Consider the following 16,949-nt stretch of genomic DNA (forward strand, 5'->3'; position numbering starts at 1 on the left):
TTATATTAGAATAATTAAATGGTGGTAGATTTGAGGGGAAAGAAATATTAGAAAACTTTTTCAATTACATCGTTGACATTGGTTAGGACTCCTGTCGTGGTCCTGTCTCGATGACAATATACTACGTCGTTTACTGAAACGAAACGATGCGTTTTGGTAATAAGCATCGGACAGTTTCCAGATTCCGAAAGAGAACCAACGCCTTCCTTCCGTGGCTCTTTTTCTCGGCACCTTCATTTCCCGTCTTCAACTCTCTCTCTCAAAAAAAAAAGAAAAAAAAAAAGGTAAAAGAGCAAAGTCATGCCTAACGATTGCAGTATCAGAGCACTGTGGATCCTCAACAGTTTCGACGCCGTCGTTTTCTCCAGGTTTAATCCATAACCGGGAACTCACCTTTTCATTTCTAATCTCTCATTTGTACGAATATTCTTTAGGGATTTATTTTCTTCCTGTTTTTGCTTTGAGATTTGAAAATGGAGCTTGATATTACTAAGGAGAAGTGCTTAAGATCCAAAGAATTTCGATAAGGAAAAAGATAATCTAAATTTGATTTGATTTGGTTTAAATGTTCAGGAGGTTTCCGGTGGTGGAGAAGCGGTGGCGAGCTGCTGTCCAGAGTGAAAAAGAGAGCTCCGTCGATGATCCTGTTAAGTACACTGTATTTTCTTCGCTTCCCTCCGATTCAGAGTTAGCTGCCGCTTTCTTTGAGAGAAAGGGAAGGTTAGCTAATCTTCTAGTGTCCATTTACGAATCTCTTTTATTAATGACATGAACATAACTTTTATTATTGATTACTTCTTTTACTGCTTAAATTGCATATGAGTGTTATTATTATTGTGGCCTTACTAATTTACTATGAAATTAAATAGTTGCTTAAATTAACGAAATCATTATTGATAAGGCTCAATTTGTTTGTTACTTTCGGTACTTACCTTTTTCTTCCGGAAGCAAAAACCGAAACGCTGCGTTTCGATTCGAAAGCAAAGTATTATAAAAGTAACAACCAACAAGTGCATAAAATTTCCACCCTATAGCTATATGATATATCCTGTGTAAATGATGCTACTTGCATTTCCAAATTTAATTTCAATTCAAATATCTGTGCTTTGTTACTTTTGACTTGTTTCGCTGCCAATTGTAGGGAGGGGTCTGTCCGTGGATTTGGTATACGCGTAACGCAGTCAAGAGAAGGATCTGATTCATGGGTTGATGATCCAATTACGCGTCATATTATAGGCCTTTACATAAACAAAGGGGAGGAAGGAGAGAATAATCTATTGTGGCCCTTAGCATTGCACATAAAGGGTCCTTATTGCATCCTTATACTGCCTTTAGTTGAGCCCAGGCATGTAAAGGCTTATGCTAAGTTGTGTCAGAGATCTGATTGCGGAAATGCTGTCATGACCGATGAACATTTATCTTCTCTACTCCTTGATCTTCCATCCATCACAGGGTATGGTAAGTTACTTGCAATATTATTCAGAAAACATAGTGCCAGCAGATTATCTCCACATTTTTTTAAAAATAAAATCATCTCTTATAAATCTTTCTTTATCTTCCTTTTCCTCTTTCAAGAACTTATCTATTCTGTTTGTTCATTTTCCTTTTTAAGCTGGCTTTACATAGTCATTTCCTATATTTTCTTGTTGTTATCACTGTATGCATTTTTTATTTTGAAAATAGCCATGAAGGAATGTGAAATCATTTTGTCCTGCATGTTCTCAGTTCATTTAATGACGTGTCACATATAGAATAGAAAGCTATGAGAATTTTTCTATCATGTAATTTCTTCTGTTGCAGTTGTGACTAAATCTGGTGTTCAGCTTGTTTTGTGCTTTGAGTTTGTAGTAGAACTGCTTCACACTTCCAATGAAACAAAACTTGTCTAAAATTTTTTTTCTTAATTCAGTTATTGTGAAATGGTTCATTATTTTTCTGTTCATTACGCAATTTTGTATCCTCTCTGTTACTAGGAAAAAAGGGAGGTAGCTGATTGTTTTAGTGCTTTTTTTTCTTATGCTGCAGGGCATTCATGGTGGCTCATGCCATTGGTGACATAGTTACTGGGGATGTAGTAGAACCTGAGGTGGTTGTAAGTGCATCACCATCAGTAGGTGGGTTGTTAGATTCACTAACTGGAAGTATTGGGATATCAGGTATCTCCTCAAGGGCAAAACCAGTAGCTGCACCTGTTGCATCTTCTACACCCTCTGGCACTGCTGCGATAGGAGCTCTTGCATCTGATGTTCCAAAAATTGGTTCAAGGCTTTTGGATAAAGATGCACTTAGAAGTTTCATAAGTAGCGCAATGCCTTTTGGTTGGTACTTTTTCATTATGGTATTTCTCATCACAGATGTCCTTGTATATTTTTTCTTTTGCTTATGGTTAATTTGCCAAAACTATTTAATAATGACTATTTATCTTTTATACAGGAACACCCATGGACCTCAGCTATTCCAATATTTTTTCTATCAAGGTTAATGGCTTTTCTTCATTAGATATTCCTCCCCAGGACCTCAAGCAACCAGCATGGAAGCCTTATCTGTACAAAGGAAAGCAGAGATTGCTATTCACCATTCATGAAACTCTTCATGCTGCCATGTATGATCGAGATGAGATTCCTGATAGATTATCAGTCTCTGGGCAGATAAACTGTCGAGCAGAATTGGAAGGACTGCCTGATGTGTCATTCCCCTTGACAGGGTTGACCACAGCTAAGATTGAGTCTTTATCATTCCATCCCTGTGCTCAGGTTCCAGAACAAAATGTGGATAAGCAGGCTCTGATGTTCTCACCGCCTTTGGGTAATTTTGTTTTGATGCGTTATCAGGCAGCATGTGGCCTTGGACCTCCTGTAAAGGGATTCTATCAATTGTCTATGGTCTCTGAGGATGAAGGTGCATTTTTGTTCAAATTGCGTCTAATGGAAGGTTATAAGTCCCCTTTGACAATGGAGTTCTGTAATGTGACTATGCCTTTTCCTAGAAGAAGGATTTTATCTTTTGATGGGACTCCATCGATTGGAACAGTTTCAAATGTAGAGCATTCTGTCGAATGGAAAATTATAACAAGTGGACGAGGACTTTCAGGGAAAAGTATTGAGGCAACTTTCCCTGGAACAGTTAGGTTTGCACCATGGCAGACACAAAGATTAAGTTCCTTTAGGTCAGTCTTTGAAGGCACAGCAGATGATGATAGTGATAATGAGACAGAGAGTACTAATAATATGGTAAATGTAGAGGAGTTCTTGATGGAGAAAATGAGTAAGGATCTTCCTCCAGTTGATCTAGAGGAGCCATTTAGCTGGCAGGCATACAACTATGCGAAAGTATGTTCTTCTGTCTTGAACCTTTTATCCTTTTGGTTGTTTTTTTGACTTCTGCAAATTACCTGAAGTTACTCTGTTTGTTGCTAATTTGTCATCTGCAGACTTCTTCTTGTACCTAAAAGAAAAGGGGAATGGGTGTGGTCTGTAAACCATAATTGAACCTTTTCTTTTGAACCACTGAATCCCATTGACCTAGTGGTAAATGTGAAAGTGGCTAGATAGTCCTAGGTTTGAATCCTTAGCATGGTATGGCTTAAGTAAGACTATTGCTCAAGCCTCTCAAGAGAATGCCTATAGCCCTATAGAGCTGGCTCATTAAGGATCCATCTTCTGCAGGTTTTCTGTCTTGGCCGCTTCTTCTAATATTGGTTCCTTTGTGAGTAAAGTTTGGTATGACAGCATTCAAGGGGTTGCTAAAGACTGATTGCATCTCCTACCTTAAAAAATGAGGGCCCCAAAAGGATAAAAAAAGATCAAACATGTATTTGTTGGATATTGTAGAGTGGTGATTGACAGTCAATAGTGCATATCACTGATCCTCATTCATGGTTACAGGTATCTTTCAAGATTGTTGGGGCATCATTATCTGGAATGTCGATTGATCCCAAATCAGTAAGTCTACATCCTCCAACTTGCCTCCCACGATTAACTCCAGTTCGACAACACTGCATGCTGTAACAACTAACAAGAACATCAATGGAAATGTTTTTATTATACTGAAGTTGCTAGCTTTCTTATATTTTGTCGTGCTGTACATAGGTAAGCATCTATCCTGCTGTAAAAGCACCTGTGGAATTATCAACTCAGGTACGATGAGCTCGAAACCTATCTAAATTTCGATAGAATTAGCTTCACATTCCTTTTGAAAGGGCTGACAACGATTAACCTAATGCATGGTATCTTCATGTTTTCATTGCACATTGTGGGTTTAACTTTTAACAGATTGCTTCCGGGGACTATATCTTGTGGAATACATTGGGGAAGTGCCCATCTGCTGTATCTGCAAAAGTGTAACGAAAAGCATACAATACAGCTCACCAACAGAGACGGACTTTTGCAACAGGGGCAGGCAATGCAATCGGCTGCCCCAACTGAAAATGCTACAACTTTTGTTTTTGTTGTATTATGTAATTATTACAAGATCAAGAATTTGGTATTTTATTTTAAAACTTTAATTAGCACTTCATATTACATATCTAACAAAGATTCTGTTGATCGACAAGAATTTAATGTCTTCTAAATCATACACAAAACTCTATAAACAATTACAAGTTAATAACTGCTGCTACTATCACATAAAACTTTTCATTGCTTCTTTACAAAATCTAAATTTGTGTTAAAGCCTGCTTTGGTTCTCCTCTACTATACCTTTCCCGTCTCTCAAATTATATATGTATGTGTGTATATGGTTCTCCGTGTCTCTAACATTTTTTTTTTCTCCCTTTCTGTCAGTCTTCTAAAAAATGCCTTGATGAACGGTAAAGATCGTACGGAGCCCATAAGTGATCAACCACGCATGGCTTCCTGGAATCTAGCCTAAGCCAAGGTTTGCCTTTCCCGCTCCAATGGAGAAGGCTAATCGGACCAGGGTGGAGGTTCCTACATTTTCCTTCGAAGTTGTCTCCACCCAATCCGTGCTGGTTCCACCTATGGTTCACTGCCTTGATGTTCCCGGCCAACACAAGCAAAAATGGTGGCAGAGAACCCAAGTGATAGATCCTCTTCTGCTTCTGAAACGCCATCCATTGTTCAACTTTCTTCGTGTATCCTCCTCGTCTCCATTTCTCTACATCCACCACCATTACTCCCGTGTTGAAGTAGCATGGGTTCCTTCCTTGGAATGTCTTTGACAGCACCGGGTCAGACCAGAAAGCATCGTTGAAATATAGAGTAAAGTTTGCATGGCAATATTCGGGTGCTGCTAGCACATTGTCTTCCATATCAACACCCCAAAGCTTCCCTACATCATCGACAACAACGAGGTCCGAGTCCAAGTAAATCACCCTTTTCACATCAGCTGGTAGTATATCAGCTAGATAAATCCTGGCGTAGTTCAAAGGTTGGTCCAAAGCCTGTCGAATTGACTTGGATATCTTCCCACGAACTCGGTTTGAGTCGAAACGATAGATTGTGAAATTCAGGTAAGGGAAGGTTGATTTTATGCTTGAAACGAGCTCACTATCGGAATGCGCGCAAAGGAAATGGAATGACAAGTTTTCTGGGCAAGTTGAGTGCTGTAACATGGATAGAACCGCCGCCATTGTGCCACGGAGGTAATTGGCATCAAGGGTCATAGCAATGTGTATCCTGTAAGCCTCCTCTGATCCACACGAGTCACCATTTCGGAAAGCCGGGGCTTCCCGGAAAATGGGAAGTTTCATTGGGGAAGGGTTGCGGATGATGGTGCTGACACGAATGGCGGTAGAGGTGGTGCTGCAGTGGAGGAGGAGAAAGGACAGGAGGCCAAGGAGTGAGGCTATAGAGGTCGAGGTTCTCCACGAGGCCATCCTGTTCCTTCTTCAGGGGTTCTTGTGGGGGTTGACTTCAAGGTTAGAGGATGAAAGATAGAGCAGCCATTGAGACAAAAAAATGTAGGGAAAAAAAAAAAACTGATTAACGGCACCCCAAAACAAAAAAGGGTTTAAAGGAGAGGTTGGTAGAAAACTTGTTTGATGGTTTAGGATGAATGAGAGAATTGGCTGCAAATTGTAAGGAAGAGAAAAACGGACGGCCTGTCCTCAAGAAACAACAAAAAGGGAACATCAAGAGAAGATAGAGATAGCTAGATTTTTGGAGATATTTGGGGAATTTTAGAGATTTCCTTGTTTAATTTTTAACTTCCCATTTTGAGAGACGAAAGAAGTTTGCCCATTTTTGAACAACGGTGGAGAGTCATTTTGAGGATTGCATGGAGCATGCCCTGCAATGCAATGGCATGCATTCAGACATATTTTGTTTGGTCTGGTTTGATCTCAATTTCCCACGTCCACTTAGTTTTTGACTTTGCTAAAAAAGGGGGTTTCTTTTGGTTTTATGAAATACTCCACAGAGGTTAGAATCCTGGTAAAGCTCTGCAAATTTGTCTATCAGAACAATTTTCGTAACCTCTACCTGTTGTTTGCCTTAACAATATTTATTTATTTTGAGATATTTGTTGCAGCAGAATGTTGAAGACAAATACCAGGTGAAGGAAGACTATCCAACCAGAGAACTAATGTCCTAAAAATAGAATCCTGAATATATGACAAAACGCCATTGTTGAACCATTGTAAGCCCAAAGACACAGAGTCCGATAGAAGCCCAGTTCTTGACTTGTCTGGGGTTCCAAAATTCTTGTACCTGGGCCACATTCTAGCCCGTCCGAGCTGATCCCCACCAGGCTTTTGTCCATCGACTGAACCGAAGGCTGAAAGAGAACGAAGTAGGCAGGCAGGCAGGCAATGATTGACAACTTTGACCTGGTTGAGCCCCTGGTGAAGTGATGTGGTCTCAACATATGCGCATGCATTTTTTCTTTTTAGCAAAGGTCAAAAACACATGTTTTCGTATCTCAAAATGCAGGGGAGGCTGGACTTATGGCTTATCCCATGTGGGGATGGGTTGCGTATTCCTTAACGAAATGAGAAGGTCGTTGACTTATCTCAATACGCTTTCCTTGTATTTCCTGTGTGCTCTGTCAGAATTTAATCTACTGATCAAAGGGAAAAAGGTAAGAAAAAACCAGGGAATAAGAGTACACCATGCCAATGGCTCTAATTGAAAGTAGAACTCCAATTCAAGCCCTAATTTGAAAAAGTATTCTTATAAATTATTAGAGAAACAATGAGCAAGAAAGATGGGGAAGGCAACCAAAGAAGAAATGGCAAAATGGGATCATGAATACAAATAGATGTAGTAGGGGATTCTTACTGTTTACTTGATGGAACATGATTCTCTACACTTGGCATTGAAATATTTTAATTAAAAAAAAGGGAATTAATTTCTTAAGTTGATGCCTGCTGTATCATGCATGTCACGTTAAGCATATAATCTACTCATAACAATATCAACATTACAATCATTATGTTACATTTTTAGCAGGATACACTTCTTTTCCCCATCTCATTCCCCTACTGCTAGAGTAATAGATTCTTGTCTCCCTAGAGAACCTAATGAAACCAGTTGGTGGGCTTCCTAAGGACCTGTTTGGTCTGCAAGAAAATCCTACTACTTGTGTCCATCTTTTGTGCCAAATAATCAAACTTCCAACATTAAACAAACCAATTTCAAGCATAAGTAAATTTTCTGATATTCGTGTTAAAAAAAGAAAAAAAAAAGTGTTTTATTTTTTTTTTTGTCAAAAAAAGAACCCAACAAAGGGAGGAGTAACAAGGTTAGAGATATGCTTTGACAACATATCCTAGATAAGGTTTTGGCAAAATGGTAGGTAATCATAAGTGGTACACATTTAGATTCTCATATGCTGTTCTAAGCACTTATTAAAACCGGTATTAAGAGTTCCAAGATGTCGGCAGTGCTCTCTATCTTTTGGTCCACTGTCCCAAAAGCCTAATCACCATAGCACAATAAACTTTGGCTTCTCCAAAAACTCTCATTGGGGAAAGTGAGGAGAAACTGTAGGGGAGCTTTTCAAAGAGATTTGTCCAGAGAAATGTTAAAAAGGGAGGGAGGGGGGTTGGTTTTTAGGTGGGTTTTTGAGTCAGGGGATGTAGAAAGTTGGGTTTAATAAGTTAATAGTGACCAGCTTTTTGAAGAGGGCAGAGAGTTTGGAGCAGAGGGAACATGATGGCCTCCATGTTTACATATCCATGCCTGACCCCCCTCCCCTATCCTTTTGCATTATCAATGGCATCTAAAAGAGATGTTTGGGGTCTGTCTAAATTTCATGAAATCTCTTGAAATTCTCTCCGTTGCTGGAGGTAGTAGGCTGTAGAATGCACTTTCCCACTCACTTTTTTCCTATTTTTCCTTTGGGTCCACTTACTGGTTTTATGTGCTACTCTGGGTTGGTCCAATTTCGGCACCCAGAGGCATATGGAAAAGGAATGACGCATGGTTATGTCATCCATATTGCAACAAAACCCTTCATTCTTATCAGTTAGTTGTATTTAGAAACCAATTCATTTGTCAATTAGGCTTGAATTTGATATAAGTAAACAGTGAAATGGTATTCTGACATCAAAGTAAGATACATAACAACCAAAGGAGTGAGAACTAGCTAAGGAAAAATCTTTAGATAAGGCAGCATCCGGGTGGTGGGGGGGTTCCATTCTCAAATGGAAGGAAAGCAGAGTGAATTGGAACAGAGGCAGAGAGCATGATTGGGGGTGGGACAGAAGCAAACTCCTGTACAAAGCAGACTTAAACTGTACGGGAAAGGTCACGAATAAGACAGGAGAGACAGTACAGTACTAGTAGTAGTGTAAAGGCAGGGCAATTGGGTAAAGAGTCAGAGAGAAGGTGTCACACACAGTAAAATGATTCTTGCGTGGAGCAATTCATTTTTCTAAACAGGCAGACACAAAGGCATAGAGAGATTCTGCATATTCTCTCCTTTCTCTTTCTTAAGGAGAAGGGTGCTTCTTGTTTTTAATCCTACACAAGATCAGCACGAGGAATGATGTGGCGTGTTTGGGTTGTGCTGTTGATGGCTTGGAATTGGATGCCCTTTTCTCCTTTTGTCTATATTTTCCCCCCCATATATATATTTCCATCCTTGTTGGTCGGATAATAGATTTTTGGCCTTTCCCATCCTGGGGCTCGAGGCATGTATTTTCACTCATTTTCATGGGTGAGAGAGAGAGACAGACAGACTTACTTGACTTTGTGGGGCTAGCTTTTTCAAGATTATGTTGTGGCCACTTAAAAGCTCCCTAACATGTCTTGTTTGCCTCAAAAATCTTAGCACCTACGAGGTATGATTCCTGTGGGAGCCATATCCAACTAGATTAGGACAGTTTTCAGCATCGATTTCTTTTATGGTATGGGGGGGGTGTTCACTTCAGCTCCATCTTTGTCAATGGTTCACCACTGCCCAAAATTTCCCATTTAAATTCTGCTGTGGTGGTGACCACATTCATCTTTAAGTGTAGTTCAACCAAACGTTACCTAGAAACATACAATACTTGATTAAAACATGCATGCTCATGCTAGGTAGCTACTCCCCACTTGCAGTCTCTACCCAACATTGGATCTTATTATATGGAAAAAAGGTCCCAAACCCAATCAAAAATTAATGCCATCAGACCACAAAACAGCTATATCTGCCTCAGAAGATTTGCTTTTGGGGTGTTTTTTTTATTTCACAAGGGAAACTGTAGTCCTAATGGAATGTCATGGAAAGTTGCTAGCCGAAATATATATCCACCAAATCCAAGTTTGTGGGTTTGTGTAAATCGGGAAAGTCAATGACTAGGGAAGTCAATGGAGACTTAACTCAGAACTAAAACCATTCAATCCCTGATATACATACTTTCCCCCCCTCAAGCAGCTTGACAAGTTGAAAGTGATGCATCCCATGAAAATGAAAACCCAAAGCTCTCAAAGCGTTTGGGCACTATCTTATCAAGCAGAACAGTGGCAGCACATCCTAAAAAACGAAGAGGTGGTGGGCCTTTTATGTACAATTTTAACAAAATTTTTGTGCGCATGGTACAGTAGCACTCAGCAAAGCCTCATACTCATTCATTAGTGCTCCCAAAGGGAGGAAAAGAGGAACTACCCATTAATCTTTGGGGATTGCACTTGCACAGTATTGCCACATGTGTGGCAATGGGTGCGCGTGCAAGCATGTATGGCGGCTAAAGGCAACTTGTTCCATGCCCCAGGAAGAATGCAGATGTTGAACAACCAAGGACCCCGTGGGGACTGTTTGTCCCAAGAATGAATTCAAGGCTGGACCTTTGTATGCCAAGATGTTAGGGCACACATTAGATGATGTGTAGTTTGCAATGGGGCCAGGCCACGGTGGTTGTCGGGGGGCACATTGAACTGATGCGCGGGACCCAGCCATGGGGTGCTTAGGCTGCATGATTTTGGGTTCTTTGGGAAGAAGAAGCAGAAGAAGAAGAAGAAGAAGAAAGGGGTGAGACTGAGAGGTTAAAAAGGTAACAAAGTGGGACCAAAAGATTAGGATTAGGCCTTAGTTGGGTTTTCTCTTTTCTCTTTTTTTTTTTTTCTCTTTTGGCAAGATCCTTTTCTTTGTCCATTCAAATTACCCAAAGCTTTTTCAAAAGAGAAATTAACATCCTAACAAAGCAAGATTTTGGGGTTGCATCTTTTGATGTAAAAGGTGGGATTTTGTTGAGGGTTTTTGGTTGAGTTTGAGACTTTTTAAGTAAGATTTGATCTCAAATGTATGGGTATTATTGTTGCAAGTGTTTGACCATTTTTGTGTTTGAGAGAGACAGACCAAAAAGAAGAAAAAAAAAAAACCCTAAAGAACATTCATTCTTTCATAGAGTTGGGTTGGGGGCTTTTGTGTGCTTGAGTTTGGTGGGTGCGCGTGCAGCTCAATATGTGGGATTGTGGTCATAATGGGGGCTGCCAGCCACCCATAAGATTATTCATGACGCATACATTCTGAATCATTCCCTCCTCCTCCTCCTCTTAAAACTGCAAATTTTGATTCTAAACTCACCATTTTCCATCATTGCCTCTCCCACCCTCTCCCTTTGTCTTCATTTTGTTGTCATATACCCCTTTCCCTTTGTATTTCCTACCATCAGTTTCATATTCACTCACTCTGTTTAAACTTTGGACCATTTCCCAACTCTTAACCAGCTTGCTTTTGAGATAATCATGGGGTTTCAGTTGAGTTGAATTGAGTACCCTTTTTCCTTTTCCTTGTGTATTTTTTTCCCCTCATTTTGCTTATTCATGTATCTGTCCTGTATACTTCTGGGAGGGGAAGCTTCCTTGGAGCTTTATCATGTTGAATTATTATTGTAATCTTTGGTGTAAAGTCTTAAATTAAAAGCCAAGAGAGGCTGCAAATTGTCATGAGGAAGGTAGTTTAAGTCAATTAGGAAACTACTTCCATAACCCAACCAAACCAAGCACTAATTACCTCCCATTCGTCCCCATTATTTTAATACAAATGTTTTTTTTGCTACCCCTAGGGTTCAATCTTCATTAAAGCTACAACAGAACCCTATTCAACTTTCTGTTCTGCTAAATGATCAAAGAACCATAATTTATGACAATGACAAAACAACAACATAATCATACAGGAAACTATACTATCTGCAGTTTCCAGGGAACTGCAGAAGACTGAAGAAAACCATGAGGATATACTTGTATTACAACATTTTCAAGTGATGTTAGGACAAACTGAGGCATTAACAGAGAAAAGTTGTCATAGATTTGACAAGAAAATGATGATCATTGGCATAATTAAACCTGTTCATAACTCCAAAAAAAAGTGATACTGATTAAAACTGTTGCGTTTAGAAAGAACTGCTCCTGTTTGAATTAGGGGATATGGTTAAGAAGAGTGCATTTAAGCAACGCAAAAGGAAAGAACAAATGATGATAATGCCCCCAAGCTACATGAAAATTCTCTTCTTTCTTTTGTTCATGGAGAATAAAAATGATGCGAGATTGCTTTTGATTTTCACGAACGGGGGCCTCCCCTAATTCAAGGATATTCTCATTATTTAGCTGCCACGCCTGATTCCTTTTGTTTTTTTTTTTCCCTCTGCAGACTTGTGGTTCTGCATAATTATTATTTTACCCTGTAATATTGATGATATTTTGGCACGTCTAGCTTTTCTTAATCAGCATATGCCTTCTTTGGGATGGACAAAGCTGTCCATTTAACCAGTTTGCTCTCATATTCTTTCCTACTATGGTTTTCACTTCAATGGATCGTTTATCATGCTTGAGATGTTGGGTTTTCCTCAAAATTATGGTGTAACCTCATGGGGCTGCTCATTTTGTAGATTTAGTTTTGGTGCAATAAGTTCTTGTGTTGATGTTCTGTTCTGTTTCTTGTCCTGTTTTGTCTTGTTTGCTTCCTGACCCTATAGGCTGCTACTCGAGAACATCTATAAACAGAAAAAATTAGGCTCACCCCAATCCAACCCAAGTCATTTCTCATTTGCAAAGGCAGATGATTGTTTGTCCTGCATAGAAACATTTGGTCCAGCCTATCATTATTTTGCTGGTTCTTGTAGAACGCCCATGCGAATGACTTATAAACAGTAATTCCTCCATGAGTTTTGACCCAATCCTCGTCAGATTTCTCTCTCTCTCTCTCTCTCTCTCTTTTTTTCTTTGAATGACCCCCCTTTTTAATGGAAAGGATTCAATTTGCTCTTTTTCAACTCGACTTCAACTCCCATTTTGGCAGGTTTTTTTTTTTAATTTTCTAATTAAATAAAACACATTCCCAAAAAGGTTTTCAATGATTTGATGATCCCATGCGAAAATCCCAGTTTGTTGGCTAATCAAAGTTTGCCTGTGAACAGTACTTTCTCAAAGACAAAACTGGTCAAGTCCTCCAATTTTTTTCAGAAGTGAAAAAACAGAGCAGGAACAGTGACTGCGAACTCATTGTTATCTGTTTTACTTGAAACCAATGAAAGCCGACAGAAGGAGTGTTTGTACAATAACAACATATGTGCATGTGAACTAAATCTGAGACAAAGTTCTTAATCACTCTCAGTGAAATGTTCATGGACAAGCAGGATTATGCCTATGACTATATTGGTCCCTCCAAATGTATATGTGTTTCCCCCCCCCAACATCATCATCTTTAAATCAGTACCTTGAATTATTCAATGAACACAAGTTTGAATGGATCAGCATAATCACTTTATCAGAAAACGAATGCTTTTCCTTTTCCATGCTTCATTAGTTCGTTCCTCCGTCACAATCTCATCACACTCAAATTCATCAGAATGGAACAATTTAACAAATCTGATACTGTTAGAATTGATATGAACAAGTTGTTGGGAGGGTTTAAATCAGTATTCCTTCCGAGTATAAAAAATTTGTATCAGAAAGGATATACAGTATAGTAAGTAGTCGGAGGAGGAGGGTAGTGTATTTTTTTTTCTTTTGTTTATGAAAGTTATGGCATCTTCTACTCCACAAATAAAGAGATAAGCTAAAGGGGTCATTGTTCATTGTTGGTACTCATGAGTAATGGAAGAATAGTGATTGGAACTGACTGGAAAGCTGGCAGAGTGAGTGCATGACAAGAACCTGAAATGCATGCGCGTGGGCATATATCCCGTTTACTTGCATCCTTTGTCTCATGAAAGATTTCTTTCTCTCTTGCGTATACATACACACAAGAAAAAAGAAAAAAAAAAAGAAAAGAAAGGAAAAGGAAATTTGTATACAACATATCATCATCTTATTCACTTCATTATGCCTGCAATCATGATTCTTGGTTGCCTCACCCGCATGCCCTTCTCTCTCTCACTTGCCCTGCAGCTCACCACTCTCTCTCTCTCACAACCCACCTATAAAATCCCATATACCTCCCACTTCTCTCTCTCACCTGTAGTTCCTCACACACCATAAAACTAAACCTCTCTCTCTGTCTTTGGTTCCCCGTTTCCATTCAATAGTATATCTCCTTTTCCAAGTTTCTGTCTTTGGGTGTTGTGTTTTGTTTGTTGTCCAGGTTTTGAGAAATGGCTGTTTCAGGGTTTGAAGGCTTTGAGAAGCGCCTAGAGCTCCATTTCTTTGGGGATGATCCGGTGAATATTGACATGGGGCTTAGGCTGCTCGACTTGGAATCACTGGAGCAAGTTCTACATGCTGTCCAATGCACTGTTGTATCAGCCGTCGGGAACCATTTCTTTGATGCTTACGTGTTATCGGAATCCAGTCTCTTCGTTTACCCTACGAAGATCATCATCAAAACCTGCGGGACCACCCAACTGCTCAAATCCATCCGTCCATTAATCCACTATGCGAACAAGCTTGGCCTGACTTTGTGCGGGTGTAGGTACACCAGAGGCAGCTTCATTTTCCCCAAGTCACAACCTTTCCCTCACACCAACTTCAAGGAAGAAGTCATTTACATCGAAGAAAACCTGCCCAACAGTCTCTGCTATAGGAAAGCTTCTGTCATGCCTTCCAAACTCCCTTCTTATTCATGGCACGTTTTCACAGCCAGTGGCCAAACCCACATGCCACGCTACGCCTTGAAAGCCCCCGACGTCACCTTCACTGTCGAAGTATGCATGACGGAACTCGACCGCCTCCTCGCACGTAAATTCTTCAAGCGGGCAGGGGATAGCAAAACAGGGGACTCGGCTGGCAAGGAAATGACAGAGCTAACAGGTATCGACAACATCAACCCTGGCGCCATCATTTGCGACTTCGCATTCGACCCCTGCGGCTACTCCATGAACGGCATTGACGGTGACCGTTACTCCACAATCCACGTCACCCCTGAAGACGGCTACAGCTACGCTAGCTTCGAGTGCGTCGGGTCCATTTACGACGACCAAGACATTGTCGAAACCCTGAAGAAGGCTGTTCAAGTTTTCAGGCCAGCCACACTCTCCATCTCAACAACATGCAATAGCCACGAAGTTTGGACAAGGGTGGCACATGCCATGGAACCCCTAGGACTCAAATGCCGGAGTTGTGCAATGGATGAGTTCCCCGCCGCCGGTAGCATTGTGTTCCAAACATTCACGGCGTGTCGCCGGAAATAACTCCGGCAAAAGAAGACAAAAAAACCCAAACAAAAAAACCAAAACAAAAAGGTAGATAAAAAATGGGGGAGGGGTTTAAAACTTTTAAACAGTGAAAGTCTAGGTTTTTAGTTGGGGCAAAAGGAATTCTTAGGATGATCATATTTTTGTTGGGTATTGGGTTTAAAAAAAAAAAAAGACAGATGTGATAATGTGGAGAGATTTCATTGGTTGAAAAGGGTGATGAATGTGGGGTTGACTTCAGTAGAAGGATAAAAAGTGGAAGGGGGGAAGAGGCAATGACGTGGCAGAATCATAAAGGTGGGGATGGGGAGATGTGGGAAATTGGGTTCACCATGATAATGCACCCCACTTTGGCTTGTCACGCCTAAAAGATTTTTGAGGTTGTGTAGTGGAGGGGAGATATCCAAAAAAAAAAAAAAACAAGTTGCTCATGTTTTTGAGGTTTAAATGAAAACTTTTCTTTCTATTTTTGCTTATTTCCCACCCATCCCCTCTTTCTTTTTCCTTATTTTTCTTTTCTTTTTTCCTTTTTCCATTCCATTCCCTCCCTTTGTCTTATATGTTTTTAGGTGATCAAGAAAAACAAATCACACTTCTTCTTTTTTCATTCTTTCTCTCTCTTTTCCCCACTTTTATGTATTTCATGCTATATCGGTTCATCGAATTGATCGTATTCATGCAATTTCGAACGAAAATTAAGTTGAAACAAATGAATTGGAAAATTTCTTTTACCATGATTATGTAGCTCGCGTGGAAGTCACCACACCACATATCTTATCGTAATGAAAAAATTTTTAAATAGCTTTTTGTCGTTTTGTTACATAATTTACACGTGATTGTAATATCATTCATTCGAAATTGTTGGTTTTATGATAAAAAAAGAAAAAAAATAAACACAAAAAGAAAACAAATGCAACGGCTTCCAATGTATATGCCATTGCTGGTTTGCTAAATGCATTGAAACTGCTATACATCAAAGGGATTGTGCAAAGCAACTGAAAATTGCCATGACCATTTGGTAAGATTGAAACTCCAAACTCTCTCTAGACTCGAGACTCTAGAGCGCTACCATCATTCTGATATAATCAAAAAGCAAGGCCCAAGCCCTCTGAGGGGTCTAAATCTTGAACTGGGCCTATTCAGAAATGGTAGGTAAAGCCAATTTCTGGCTGCCATTGTAGATGGCTTGGGGGACTTGAGAACCAGCAAGTAGCAATGCATGGAAAAAGAGTCAGTTGTTTTCCATTCTATCCAAACAAAAAGAAAGATTCAGTTCCAATTTGTCTATAGAAATTGAGACTGGGTGGTTCTGATCATGAAGGAAATGATTTGGGCTTATTCCAAAGACCCTTTTTCCCACTCTTTTGGCCTTAGAAAGTAGGGACAACCTCTTAGAAAGAACCCCTAGGTTTCAATCAATCAACGTTCCCAACTCTGTATATGATTAGTGAGTCAAATGAGTTTATGATTATTAGTCAGTGGAAAATGGATTAAATAGGTTTGTACGTAGGTTGGGCTTGCTTCTAACCCCAACAAGCAACATGGTCTCTTTTGAGCGTGGGCTTTTCCTGCTGTTAGACAGGCTTTTAACTCTATTTCAAATGTTAAATTAAATGGCAACAAAATAGAAATTTGTTGATGTCTTTCTGCTGTGTATAATATATGGCAGTAACCCTAGGTGAAGTCTTGATTGCACTAACTAGTTGGTCTGAAAAGGGAACTACTAGAATCCTTTTCCAGGGACTTTTCCCTACAAAAAAAATTTGTTAACAAGGCTATAGTAAGTAACTAAAACCTTCTTTTCAAGAGAAAATTGTTAAATCCAATTTGACAAGCTTATTCTTTGCAAACTATTGGCTTTCAAGTAAGAGTATGCATATATTTATGTATGGTTTACAAGAAAATATCTGTACGTAATGTTTTAAATTTAAAACAT

General features: G+C 39.6%; 3 protein-coding genes across 3 annotated transcripts; 2 read left to right on the plus strand and 1 right to left on the minus strand.

The window, feature by feature from the left end:
* The first annotated feature begins 170 nt into the window (after positions 1–170).
* Positions 171–6,084, plus strand: LOC18603376 (clathrin adaptor complexes medium subunit family protein). The gene is made up of 8 exons (XM_018119524.2): positions 171–368; positions 574–720; positions 1,142–1,453; positions 2,026–2,318; positions 2,434–3,329; positions 3,885–3,941; positions 4,089–4,136; positions 4,272–6,084. Exons 1-8 carry the CDS (start codon positions 301–303, stop codon positions 4,341–4,343), a joined length of 1,893 nt encoding a protein of 630 aa, XP_017975013.2. The 5' UTR covers positions 171–300; the 3' UTR covers positions 4,344–6,084.
* On the minus strand, positions 4,778–5,836 carry GATL4 (galacturonosyltransferase-like 4). Its single transcript, XM_007035305.3, has one exon. It carries the CDS (start codon positions 5,834–5,836, stop codon positions 4,778–4,780), a length of 1,059 nt encoding a protein of 352 aa, XP_007035367.3.
* Positions 6,085–13,439: 7,355 nt separating the features above from the next.
* Positions 13,440–15,620, plus strand: BUD2 (Adenosylmethionine decarboxylase family protein). Its single transcript, XM_007035307.3, has one exon. It carries the CDS (start codon positions 13,976–13,978, stop codon positions 15,008–15,010), a length of 1,035 nt encoding a protein of 344 aa, XP_007035369.1. The 5' UTR covers positions 13,440–13,975; the 3' UTR covers positions 15,011–15,620.
* The last annotated feature ends 1,329 nt before the right edge of the window (positions 15,621–16,949 follow it).

The sequence above is a fragment of the Theobroma cacao genome, chromosome 4 (genome assembly GCF_053813885.1).
Source record: "Theobroma cacao isolate CCN51 chromosome 4, ASM5381388v1, whole genome shotgun sequence".
NCBI classification, from domain to species: domain Eukaryota; kingdom Viridiplantae; phylum Streptophyta; class Magnoliopsida; order Malvales; family Malvaceae; genus Theobroma; species Theobroma cacao.